A 14,035-nucleotide genomic window follows, 5' to 3' on the forward strand; every position below is an offset into this window, starting at 1 on the left:
AGTAGGAGTTGTAAAGTGTAAATACACTACTACTAGAAACAACCCTTCAAATTTGGCTCCTACTGATAAATACAATTTTTCACCTTCATAATGAAACTCTATATATTTACCTTTTATGTGGCCTTAGATGATAAACTCATTTTTAATTATTAAATCTATATACTCACAGTAAAATGGCCAACTCAATTCCTTATAAACACATTCAACTTTTTTGTTTCTCAAATTCAACTCTTCCCTGGTCATATGAGTTTCCTGAGACAAACTGTTAATATTTGAAACTACTACTTTTCTTCTACCATCCAGAAAAGTTACCTTGATACTTCATTTTAGAATGAATTTTGAGATGCTTCTATACTGTAACAGTAGTGAAAGAAAGTCTATAGACTGTAATATAGCAACTCCACTTATCATTCCAAGACTCCCAATGCATACCTGAAATCTCACAGTATCAAATCCCACATCGATTTTCCTTATTAGTTTTTACTGCACACCTTAGTAACCTCAGCTTTCGCCTTTTCACTACTGGACACACTTTACAGCTTCTCTTTGGCATATCTGAATTACCACTAAGCACTTGGTACTGGGACAGCTGCTCTGATGACCAAGATGAACACTCAGTGACTGAGGGATGCGTTGCTTAGGTAGGTTGGACAGGGGGATGATTCACAGTACAGGCAGGACCAAATGGAATTACATGGGATTGCGTTACACTAAGTATGGTGTGCATTTTAAACTTTTGAATGATGTACCTTTAGGCATTTTGTTTCTTTAATTTTCTTTATCCAGAATATCATACATGTATACAATGAGATATGATCATATATACTCTCTAACTTGAGGAATTTTTATTTAATATTTTTGGACCCTAGATATGGGGAGAATTGAAACCACAGAAAGCAAAATTGTGGGAACTGGGGACAGTAAAGTTTTTCCTGCATAAATTCCAACTGTTAAAGCTTATGGAATTTGGAAGAGAAATATACATATTGAACAAAATAACTGGAAGACAAGCATCTACAATTACCTAACTTCATTACTTTTCATAATTTTAGTACTAATAAATATTTTTAGTAAATATATTTAGTAAAATATAACAATCCATGTATCTGAAGATTTCCTTCATATTCACCATACTCGGACACACTTTAATGACTTACATTAGAGACATAGTTCAGTGGTAGAGTGTCTACTTAGTGTGTGTGAGGCCCTGAGTTCAAGCCAGAGCACAGAAATGTAATTAATGTAATTCACCATTACAACTTCTATGGACGCGGAAAGTCCCTTGGTTCTGTTGTTGACTTGTGAAAGTGCTAGTTACCTTTCCCATGAAAAACGAATATATTCTAAGTTGGAGGGGGTGCTCATTTATTCTATTACCTTCTTTAAAGTTTGAAGGAATCCGTCAGCGGGCAAGTTTAGAAGTTATTTCCAAATATTAAACTTTTTGAGTCATATAGAATTTGCATGTACCACAGAGAATAAAATAGGCTTGAAAGCTTATGATGTAACCAACTACTTTATTTCATCTTTGGTTTGGATGATTCATTTTGAAACCAGTTAGAACTTCTTTTGCTGCCAGGGTCTTTGGTGGTAATAATTATGGGAGGTGAGTTCATGATCTGCCTTAAAAATTTAATCCACTGTCAGAAATACTAGCTATACATATCTCCAAAAACTTCATTATTTTATCCTTCCTCAATTCCATCCATCATCTCTTTTGTACTTTATTATTTAAAGACACAATGTGGATCTTCAGTGAATAGATGAGTAATATTATGTTCCAAGCGGGACATTAGTTTTTACTGCACCAGAAACCCCATATATAACCATCAAACCAACTCTGAGATTTTGTGTTTGAGTGTGGATTATTAAAACATTTTTGACAATTTTTAAAAAATTCCTATAGTGAGCAAATGAGAAACCATAAACACACTTAAAGTCATTAAAGGGCAAACCTACATAAGATAGAGGTGATTAATAATAATTTATGAAGTGGACACTGGACTAAATGACCACGTTTTCATGGTAATTTCATAGTCCACAAATCCTGAAATGAAACTTAAATGCCATGGCAACTGATCGTGGTTCAAAGTGTGTGACGCCCGCCCTCATTCTAAACAGATGGCTGCAGTTCACCCCAAAGCACAGGTCGTGGCTGGGATGCTTAGGGCCAGAAGCAGGGGACGGCGGAAAGAGAGAAAGCCACTAGCTCCACTCCACGTGCCCTGCGGCAGACGCAGCCGAGGCTTCTTCCTCGGCGTGGTCTGGCAGGCGGTCTCTGGGGCTAAAGCGAAGGGAGACCGAAATCCTGTCCGGGCGAGCTGACTGCGGGTCACCGCTGAGGCGGCCCAGGGTAACCCGTCCCCGGCCCCGGGGAGAAGACACTCGTCCCAGTGGCCACGGTCCTGCCACCCGTGCCGCTTCCTGAGCCACCTCCAGGTTCACCCGCGCCTTCAAAGGAGCCGAGCCCAGCTCGGGGCTACCGCACCTAGTCCAAGAGAGGCTCCGCGGCGGCGGGGCGAGCCGGGCGGAGAACTGACGAGGCGGCAGGCTCGGCGGGGGATTGCTTCTGTCTGGGGCCCGCCGAGGCTGCCTTCGTGCCTCGCGCGTCCCCGCACCGCGTCCGCCCAGCCAATCCCGCGCTACTCGCGCGCCCCGGAGCGTCTCCTCGGCCCCCACTCAGGCTGGGCCGGCGGCTTCCCGCTCCCGGCGGCACTCCGGCAGCCGAGCCGAGCCTCTTCCTCACTCCTCCCTTTCACTCTCCACGAGTTGCACGCCTCGGGGTGTAGCTCCGCCCCTGTCCCCGACCGAGCCCGCCCCCGCAACCTCCGGAGCGTGTGCTCCCTTTTCCCCCCTCAAGTCTCTTGCCATCCAGGCGTCTCGGGTCTCACTCCGCAGAGCCTCGGGGTCTCGCCGGCCTGGCCCCCGCCGCCGCCGCCGCCGCCGCCGCCTCCGCGTGTGCTCTCGCTCAGGCAGGCAGGCAGGGCAGGCAGGGCAGGCAGCCGGGCAAGCAGGGCCGCCGCTTCTCCCACCCCCCCGGGGCTCGCTGCTGCCCCTCCGGACTCGGGGTCGCGCGGCCCGACTCCGCCCCCCTCCGCGGACCCGCGCATTCCTGGCGCGGCCTCCTCCTCCACCTCCTCCTCCTCCTCCTCCTCCTCCCCCCCCCCACTCCCTCAGCGGCCCCCCCTCCCGCTCCAGCCTCTCCCCTCCCTCCCTCCCTCCTCCCCACCCCCCCCACGCAGGCCACCGGGCGCTCGGCCCCCTCCTTCCCGCTCGCCTCTCGCGCTCCCCGCTCTCGCGCTCTCCGAGGCAAAGCGCGCTCCCGGCCCGCGCGCTCCGGGCTCCGGCTTCTCCCGGCTCCTGTCAGTGCGGTGACTGCGCTGGGAAACATGGCGACCGAGGGAATGATCCTCACCAACCACGACCATCAAATCCGTGTCGGAGTCCTCACAGGTAAACCGGGCTGGGAGGAGGAGGTCCGGGGGGCCCCGCCACGGCCACTGTCCTCGACTTGCCGGAGGTTTCTCGCCCGGGGTGGTGCTTCCCCTGCGGCCCTCGGGAAGAAGGCAGGCTGAGGAGGGGGAACCGGGTGTGTGTGTGTGTGTGTGTGGAGGGCGGGGGGGTGTATTTTACAACCGCGGAGAGCTGCTGGGGAGTCGGGGGTTCCCGGGGGAGCCGGGGCAGGCCCCAGGGGTGTCAGGCCCCCAGAGCCCTGGCCGCCAAAGTCTCCGGCCCCCGGGGGACCGAGGGGCCGGTGCGGCGGGCGCTGCGGGGCTCCGCGCTGCCGGTGCGGGCGGCGGGATCCCGGCTCCGCAGTCTGAAGCACGCTGCTCGGGGTTGGCCGGGCGCCTCCTCCACTAAAGCTCTCCCCGAGAGGGGGGAATCCCATCTCCACCCCCTTTGCTCCCCTCCCCCCAACCCAGCGGCCCCGGGGCACCTGCCCGACACGACTCCCGGGTTCGGCAGGGGAAACTCTGCTCCGCCTCTGCTGCTGCCCCTTCGCAGCCGGTGTCCCCTCAGCAGCCGGTGGGACACTCCTCACCTCCCCCGGGAGCCAGGTGATAGGCTCTATAGTCCGGGACCCCGGAAAGTGCCTGCCTTCTGCTTTTCCTAGCAGAGGGCCCTCTCGCTTCTGTCTGCCTCTTTTCCTTAGCGAGGACCGGCTGCTTCCCGTGGCCGGGAAATCCAGCCCTTTTTTCTTAAGAAGGAAGGATTCCCCGAGTAGTCGGGCTCTCTTCTCCCCCTCCCTTTGGGGACCCTCCCCCCCGCAATCCCCACGCCCCGGTAGATGGTCCTGAGACTGGTGAAGAGCGCACTTTTCTCGGGTCGCGTTTCCCTCCCTCGCAGAAGTCGTGTGTGCTTTGCATGTCTGATTCCATTGCGTTGTATTTGGGAGATATCCCTGAGTTTGGAGATAGGCAGTTGCTGCAGGGCATGACTTCTAAGATGAACAGCAAGCCTATTTGGAGGGGTTTCGGCTGTGGTTCTGTGGTTGGCATGGTTTAAGTGTAATTGAATGGAGAAGCGGGGGTTAAAGAATTATATTTGGAGGCTGAGGCTTAGTTTGGAGTAAAGGAAATCCAAGACTTAGTGGTGTGATTTCGGAAAAAGAAGCAATGTAGATGGGAATCCTAGCGTCTTTCCTACTTCATTTAAATTTTTTTCTTCTTGTCGAATTCTGACAGGTTGAGATGATGCTCGGGAAGGAACTAAATGGAATGAAACTTGCTTTTATTATTGGGTAGAAACAAATCTTTGATTCTGCCAGCAGATACCGACTACAGTGCTTAATTTAGCTGCTGACTTTTATGAAAAGAGGATACCCACTGCTCCGGTTTCCCCTTTTTAGTAGCTGGATATCCTTTCCTTGATATCTTTGCAGATGTTAAGAGCAGTTTATTGAATTTTCCTGAGTCAAAGCCTCTGGAGTAAAGAAACTAATCTAAATCAATTGCAGAGAAGGACATCCCCCTCACATCAGAATATGCAGATAAAGTCCATCTTTTCCTGCTGCAACTGTTTCCTTGTATGAAAACTTAGTTGTAACTCACAATTCTTAGAGTTGATCTTGTCGACTTTAAAAGAATCTGACAGTGTGATGTAAAAGTGCATACCTTTTATCAACTGTCAACTTTTAATGTTGGCCATGCTTTGAAAATTAAGTCGAGTGAAAGTGAAATTTTATAGAAACCAAAATATGTTCGCGATCTGTGGAAACTGAAAGTCCCTGGATGTTTAAAAGTTAAGCTGTAGGGTTTATTTTTAAAGAGCATGTTTTGTTTATTGACTCTTACCCTGTATTTTTATTTAATTAACTTAATTTAGTCAAGTGATGGTGCATAGGTGTTGTGCAGAGTGCTTTGAAAGATACAACCCTTGTCTAACTACGCTCTGATAGGAATAACATTGATAAGTGAACAGTTGAAAGGGCGCATCATTATTGTATAAAAGTTGTCTAAATACATTGCCTATAAATGCTAAAGGGATTCTGTGTTCAAATTGATTAGCAGAAAATATGATTACCTGAAGGAAAAATTTAGTGCATTTAATAGGGTCAAGAAGAAACTGGCATTTTAAAGGGGAGTTGAAAGTCAGTGGCAGCAACCTTATAAATAAATATGTGATTGAAGATGAGGCTCTCGAGCGGAATAAAAATGCAGCATAAAGGCCTTGAAAAGCCCAGGTGGAAGAGGTAGGTGGCATAATGTCAAGGAGAGAAGATAAGGTTGGCAATGGTGTTAAAGACAATTTAGAGGAGCCATCTCATGAGAATGGAGTACAGTCATCTGGGAGGAAAAGTCTAAGGCCAGCCATAAGGGTGTAGCTGAAGAATGAAAAAAAGCTGCAGATTTAGATGAAGGGGTAACAGGACAGTAAGGTTTGATGATAAAATGGATATTTGAATCAGAAATAACTAGGGATTTTTCTTGAAGAATTACTGATATAAATACAGTATTATTTGCTATGATAGAACCTAAAAGCATGGAGAAAAATCAGTAGAAATAGCACTAGCCATCAATCTGTGAATAGTTGATATTATTACAAACAGCTTAATTCTATGGGTTGACATTTCTTGTGATCTTGAACATTGGGAAAAACAATCCTCCAAAAGTAAAGCTATGTCGTTCAAGTTCATGGATTCTTTCCTGAGTTTTAGAGTAAATTGAAAGACTAAACTTGAAACTGTGATTCTTGCAAGTTCTAATTTCTGACTCTTTTTCTTCTTCTTCTTTAGACGAGGCTATGTAGCCCAAGCTAGCCTTAAACTCTTTGTCCTGCTTTGTTTCTTATCCCAATTGCTGGATTACAGGTGTGCCATCACATCCAGCTAGTTGTGGTTTTCTTTTCTTTTGGGGGGTGGGGAGCAGTTTGAGACAGGATTTCTCTGTGTAGCCCTGGCCATCCTGGAACTCACTCTGTAGACCAGGATGGCCTCGAACTAAGAGACCTGCTTGCCTCTACCTTTGGAGTGCAAAGATTAAAGGTGTGCTCTACCACCACTCGGTAGTTTGTGACTTTCTTAAAGATAGAAGGAATGTTTTATGAAAATGCCTTGGTGATGGAAATGATGGTGTATGTCCATAACCTCAGCAATGGGCAGGCTGAGGAAAAGAAGGATCTCAATTTCAGGGCTGGAGTAGGGGAAAAAAAGTCTCTTTGCAAATTCACAATAGTAATTTTAAGTGTTTTATCTAAATCTGTTTACAAAGGTAGTGGGAAATGTGGAATGTAGTCTACCTCTATAAACATTTTACAGTGTGTCTGAATAATACTGTATTGTCACTTCTAAAGTTTTTAATTGCCTTCTTTATGACATTGTTGTTGCCGATTGAATGACAGCATTTGTTCTCTGAAACGCTCCATTCCCTGGATGTTTTTCTGATCTTCATTTTAGTTATGGATTTAACAAATATTGTACAGTCTGTGCAGCTTATCATATGAATTAACTTTCTTGGAATTATAAAAGAAAAGGAAATGTTTAACAATGGCATTCTTTTTTGCTTGACTATCTTGAATCATATAGGATTTAAAAATCAGTTTGTGATAAAGTAATACTGTTATTTCAGTTATACTGTTTATTCATCAAGAAAATAACTAGATTGTACATCTTTAAATTTTATTTATTGTGTGTGTGTGTGTGTGTGTGTGTGTGTGTGTGTGTGTGTGTGTGGTGTAATGGAGCATGTGTGAAGGTCAGAGGGCAACTTTCAAAAGTCAGTTCTCTTCTTCTACCACGTGAGTCTTGGGGTACAAACTCAGCTGCCAGTCTTGGCAGAAGCAATTTTAGCACTGAGTCCTCTCCAACCCTATATTGAAACATTTTATGTTGAAGATTATGTACCTCTAAAATAAATATATTACTTGTCATTATCTGGTGTAGATTTGTAGGGAAGGAAAATTATATAGTCTTGGTGACCCAGTCTAGTATTTAATGTTTCTTTTTCTAATGTTCTCTAATTGTGTTACTATTTATAGCAGAGACTAGTGATAATTTGATAATGATTAATGTAAGACAGGTGAACAAATGGCTTCTACCACAAAACTAGAGAACAGATGTAGGGCAGTTGTAGAATCTTTTTAACAGCTTAGTAGTATTTATACTTGGAATCAGTCTTAGCAACTACATAGCAGACAATATATTTTGTATGTGTCATGTTTCACCTCCTTTTTCCTATTTGGAAAGAAGCTGTTCATCAAGGTAGTAAGTAGTTTTATTACTTTAAAATCTCTATAACAATATTGCCAGAGAAATAATGCATGCATGCAACAATGGAGAGTCATAGAGATTATGCTCCAGTGTGGATTCATTGTCTTAGTAGGTAAATGCATGCATGCAGCAATGGAGAGTCATGGAGATTATGCTCCAGTGTGGATTCATTGTCTTAGTAGGTAAATGCATGCATGCAACAATGGAGAGTCATGGAGATTATGCTCCAGTGTGGATTCATTGTCTTAGTAGGTAAATGAATGCATGCAGCAATGGAGAGTCATGGAGATTATGCTCCAGTGTGGATTCATTGTCTTAGTAGGTAAATGCATGCATGCAACAATGGAGAGTCATAGAGATTATGCTCCAGTGTGGATTCATTGTCTTAGTAGGTAAATGCATGCATGCAACAATGGAGAGTCATGGAGATTATGCTCCAGTGTGGATTCAGTGTCTTAGTAGGTAAATGCATGCATGCAACAATGGAGAGTCATAGAGATTATGCTCCAGTGTGGATTCAGTGTCTTAGTAGGTAAATGCATGCATGCAACAATGGAGAGTCATGGAGATTATGTTCCAGTGTAGATTCATTGTCTTAGTAGGTAAATGCATGCATGCAACAATGGAGAGTCATAGAGATTATGCTCCAGTGTGGATTCAGTGTCTTAGTAGGTAAATGCATGCATGCAACAATGGAGAGTCATGGAGATTTTGCTCCAGTGTGGATTCATTGTCTTAGTAGGTAAATGCATGCATGCAACAATGGAGAGTCATGGAGATTTTGCTCCAGTGTGGATTCAGTATTTTAGTAGGTAACACTGATAATGTTTGGTGACCAAGGTACTTAAAGATAATAATTCATTACCTTAATTTTCACTAAGAGTAATACATGTTAGGAAAAGATGAACCTTTTTTTGTAAAGGGCTTTTTAAAATTTTTACTTTTTAATGATGGAACCTTGTTGTATGACCTAGGTTGGTTTTGAACTTGAGATCTCTTGCCTCTTCATTGAATGTTACGATTATAGATGTGTATCACCACACTTGGCTAGGAAAAGGCATTTTTTGTCCTAATAATTATATACTTCTATATTAAGTTGTAGATTTGAAATCACCAAAAGTTATTTGAACAAAATAAGAGTACAGTAGGAATTAAATGCTAGAACACAAAGATATTATAGTTACATGACCATTTAGCATTTCAGCCATTCAGAAATAGTTGTTCAGAATATCAAAACACTAAATTTTCACCCGAGGAGATGCTACTCTTCAACTCTGGAGTTGTCCAAACATTTATTTTTCTAAGTCATACAATATTCTTTACTTTTTTCTTTTTCTTTTTCTTTTTTGTTTTTGTCGTTCTGGAGATTGAACTCAGAGGCCTTTTGCATTCTAGGCAAGCACTATTACTGAGTTGCATTTCCAGCTGTATTATTTCTTGAAAGCCCTTTACTGTTAATAATATATAAATACATTTTTATTTTAAGAATAATGTTATTAAGTAGGCAAGTCACTATTGAAAATAAAACCTGAATTCTACCTAAGGAATCTTGTATTCTGGCAATGTTACTTTTTTGGGGGGTAGAGTTAGGGTTAAAAGAAATGTACATCTCAACTGTGTTGTTTCTTGAATTCATGGATGTAAGCAATATATTAGAGAAAATTAGTGATTTCTTCAAAGTAGGAAAAAGCTGTTGGCCTTGCATTACCTAACCAAAGATCAATTTGAACTTCTGATCCTCCTGCTTCAGCCTCCCCAGTGACGGGATTATAGGCATGTGTTACTAAGTCCAATTTTATCTGGTACTACGATTAAACCCAGGGCTTTGTGCAGACTAGCCAAGCACTCTACCAATAACATCTTATCCCAGCTTCCAGTTAAACTACTTCTTTCTTTCTCTCTATCTTTTCCTCCCTCCCTTCCCTCCCTCCCTCCCTCCCTCCCTCCCTCCCTCCTTCTCTCTGTCTCTGTCTCTCTCTGTCTCTCTGTCTCTGTCTCTGTCTCTCTCTCTCTGCCTGCCTGTCTGTCTGTCTCTCTCTCTCTCTCTCTCTCTCTCTCTCTCTCTCTCTCTCTCTCTCTCTGCATGCCTCTCTCTCTCTCTCTCTCTCTCTCTCTCTCTCTCTCTCTCTCTCTCTCTCTCTCTCTCTCTCGACAGGGTTTCTCTGTGTAGCCCTGGCTGTCCTGGTATTCCCTCTGTAGACCAGGCTGGGCTCAAACTCAGAGATCACCTACCTGCCTCTGCCTTCTGAGTTCTCCAATTTAACTTCTAATCAACTTATTTAATACTAACATTACTGGCCAAAGACCTTATAAGCTATTAGTTGGTACATAGTAAGTTTTAACTATATTAACTATATTATATAGGGGCTCATTGGTTAAGAGTCCTAGCTATTCTAGTAGAGGACTTGGGTTTGGTACCCAGAAACCATATGGAAGCTTACACTGTCTGAAATTCTGTCTTCCTTGAGCACCAAGCATGCATGTAGTACACATATGTCCATGCAGGCAAAACACTCATACATATAAAATGAAAATAAATTTAAAAATTGACTATTTGACCTCAGAGTATGTAGTGGAGAATCAACAGTACACTACCAGGGAAGAAGTGATGAATAAGAGTCTATTTTTATTCTTACTGGTGATAGATTGTGAAATAAGTTGAACAGGGTACTTTTTTGGATGTCAGTTAAGTAGATAAAATATATACTTTGCTTCTGTAAATAGGATTGAAGAACAATGAAGTATATTTGGAATTTGAGGTGTTAAAAAAGAAATCTTGGAAAAAGAAAGCAGTGCAGTCCACAAAAGTTTTCTTCCTTTGGATCTGGGCAGAGAAGAAAATACCAAGGAAGAAGAAAAGATTACTTTATCTGCTTAGATGTATGCTTATTAAAGCAATTTTTGAGTGATCTCAAAAAGTAAATGTTTAAAATGAAGTAGAGATTCTATCCAGGTTGTTTAACAAATTAATACACTAATTTGTGTTTAATTGATTAAATAGAACTTCTTGAAATTTTCATAATTTAACTCCAATAACTTTCACAATAGCTTACCAATATTTATATGTTCTGAAAGAGAGGGATTAACTTCGTTGTACTTAAGAAAATTTCTACTCTGAAAAAGGAGTTAGAAGAGGAGATTACCATCATTTGTATTTTTGGGTGCATGACATTGCATCAAGGAATAATCTGACTCTTAAAGCGTCTAAGCTGGGGGAACAAACTATTTTTGCATTATCAGTTTTACTTGAGTATTTGTAAATTAAATTACTATTAAGATAAGCGTAAGTAAATCAGGTGTAGAATATGGAATATGCATGCCCTTTTAAAATAAAATCAGAAAATTCAAAGAAATTTAAAGTGAACACATTATATTCCTAGTCTGTATTTTAAAATAATATTTTTATTTTTATTTTGTGTATGTGTGTGCTTGTGCCTGCTTGTCTGTGTGTGCACTATATATATTCAGTTGCTCAGGGAGGGCAGAAGAGGCCTTTTGATCCTTTGGGGCTGAAGTTACAGACAGTTGAACCTGTATCTGATATGGGTGCTGGAAACTGAACCTTGGGTCCTCTGAAAGAGCAGCAAGTGTTTTTAGCTGCTGAGCCATCTTTTCTAGCTCCAATTCTGAGATTTTTTTTTTTTTAAGTTCTTTTCTGCTATTAGGATACTTTAAAAAAAATTAAAGAGCGTTGTGTTGTAAAATGTTGGAAGACTCATATTTTCCCCTTTGCCTGGCTAAGTTTTATACTCCTAAACACATTAAATTCTTTCTCTTAGTGTTTCTCACCACTGTGATGGAAGATTATTCTGAAAGATCACGGAGGCTCTCAAGGTGATATTTCTGTCCTTTAGAGAAATATAGGATATTAGATTTAATTTTTCCTGTCCTTACAATTAAATTAGATTATGGAGGGAAGATAGATTATACATAAAAATGCAAGAAAGTAAGAAAAGACAGGTTAAAAATGTATGAGATTTTTCTGTAATTATGAACTAAAGAAAAGTTTAGATTAAAATGTCTAAACTAAAAGACAAGAAATTTTTGTGGCATTAATAGTAGTTTTCATCTTACACTTAGCTTTAGACTCAGCTTAAACCTCATTTCTTTAATAAAATCTTTCCTAGAAATTATCCTCTTTAGTTATGTGTTTCTTGTTTTTCTATGGGGAAACAGTCTCATAAATGTCTGTGTCTTGCAATCATATGCATTTGAGAGGCTTCCTGGTGTAACTTTTTAATAAAGAGAAAAGACATTGGAGTCAGACAAACTTGGATTCATACTGTGGTGGTTTGAATGAGACTGGCCCTACAGACTCCTATGTTTGGATACTTGGTCCCCAGTGGTAGAAGCTGTTTGAGAAGGATTAAGGTTTATGACCTTACTGAAGGAGGTATGTTACCTGGTCCAGGCTTTGAAGTTTCAAAAGACTTGGGCCAATTCCCAGTGTATCCTTTTTGCCTCTGCTTATGGAACAAGATGTGAGCTCTCTCATCTGTTCGTGCTGTCGTGTCTTGTTCTGCCATTATAGTTGGACCTTTTTGTTGGGACCACCAGCCCACAAATAATGACATGCAGACTTATTATTAATTACAGAAGCTGGATCTTAGTTAGGCTTATTCCTAGCTAGTTCTTATAACTTAAATTAACCCATATTTTTAAATCTCTGTTCTTCCACATTGCTCATTACCTCATCTCCATACTGCCCATCCTGCTTCCTCTGTGTTTGGTTGGCGACTCCACCTTTCTTCTTCCCAGAGTTCTCACTCTGCTTGGAAGTCCCACCTATACTTTCCTGCCTAGCTGTTGGCCATTCAGCTTTTTATTACACCAATCACAGCAACACATCTTCACACAGTGCACAAATATCCCACAGCATGTCATCATGGACTCTAATTCCCTGAAACCATAAGCCCAGTTAAATGCTTCCTTTTATAAGTTTTCTTGGTCATTGTGTTTTATAGCAACATTAGAAACGCCCACTAATACATATACCCTTTATTTTGGGAAGTTATTTAACCTCTCTGAATTTGTTTCCTTCTCAAGAATTATGCTGGTAATACATTTCTTCTTCATTATAAACTTTTAAGAGTGGAGATAGTGCATGTGAAAATAGTTTGTATATCTAATTCCTTCCCTTTTCATTTTATGTTGTTTTTTTTAGTAGTTTTCTAGCAGTTTGTGTGTACACATCTTATTATTATTAAAACTAAGTTTTAAAACACTTCAAACTGGTGTTTGCATTTGTCGTTTCTTTTGGGCCTTGTTTTATTACCTACTAATGAAATAATTGAATAGAAAGTAATTAAAATTTAAAAAGTAGATGTTGTGAAATGTATCCACTACCTTAGAAAGCAGCCACCCAGCAACATTTAGATGAAGCAGAACTTGACTGTTACTAGACTGACAGTGCAGATAGGTGGAGTCCAGTTTTTTAAAGTTCTGTATTTCTTGTAATCAAGATACAATATAGTGCTGTGCTTTGTATCAGATTTTCAGGTAGTGCTTTAATTGATGACCATACTTTGCATGATGATTATTTTAGACGAATGGAATTTTATGTCTTCATAAAAACTGAAAATTTGAAGGGGCTGAAGAGATGATTCAAAAGTTAGGGGTACTTGATACTCTTACAGAGAGAGGGCCTGAGTTTGGTTCCCAGTACCCACGTCAGGTGGCTCACAACCACCTCTAACTCCAGCTCTGGGGATTTGATGGTTTCTAGTCTCTGTGGGAACATGACAGATACAAACACATACATATACATGAAAAATAATTTTTTAAAAAATACCTTGAAAATCTGAAACTATAGGTAAAAATTTAAAATTCTGTTAGTTTGAAAGTTAATTTTTGCAGCAAAACAACACTGACATGCATCACAAGTTATGCCTCTTCTGTCACTTATTAAAGACATTTGAGCCAGATTTTTACTTTTGTGTCCTTGGGTTTAAATATATGTAATTATACTTACTGTATAGGATTAGTATGAGAAACAAATGAAATGATTTATTCAAGAATTACTAAAATATCAGGCCCTCTGTTAAGTAAGGAATATGGTAGTAACTAAGAAACAGTCTTTTGCCCTTGGAGTTTATATTCCAACACTGATTGAGAACATTTATGGTTTATTTACATTGCCTTATAGGGAATACAGTGCTGCTATATTTTACTTTTTATGTGGATGACTTAAGTATAACTCTAGAGCTTGATCTTCTTTCACATTTAGCAACTTTTAGGTTTCTATACCTTTCCTGCTAGGATAAAAGCTTGAGCATGAGTTTTTGCTGAATAAGGTTTAAAAGGTATTTATTGGGCACTTACATGTCC

At 41.2% G+C, this 14,035-nt stretch overlaps 1 protein-coding gene across 1 annotated transcript in view; it reads left to right on the plus strand.

Moving 5' to 3' along the window:
• The first annotated feature begins 3,252 nt into the window (after window positions 1-3,252).
• The window catches only part of Gphn (gephyrin), a 409,924-nt gene continuing 399,141 nt past the window's right edge, over window positions 3,253-14,035 (plus strand). Inside the window, exon 1 of the mRNA XM_059278956.1 lies at window positions 3,253-3,453. Within this exon, the coding sequence (XP_059134939.1) occupies window positions 3,390-3,453 (64 nt within the window). The 5' untranslated portion in view covers window positions 3,253-3,389. The remainder of the gene's footprint in view (window positions 3,454-14,035) is intronic.

This window comes from Peromyscus eremicus, chromosome 14, assembly GCF_949786415.1.
Source record: "Peromyscus eremicus chromosome 14, PerEre_H2_v1, whole genome shotgun sequence".
NCBI lineage: Eukaryota > Metazoa > Chordata > Mammalia > Rodentia > Cricetidae > Peromyscus > Peromyscus eremicus.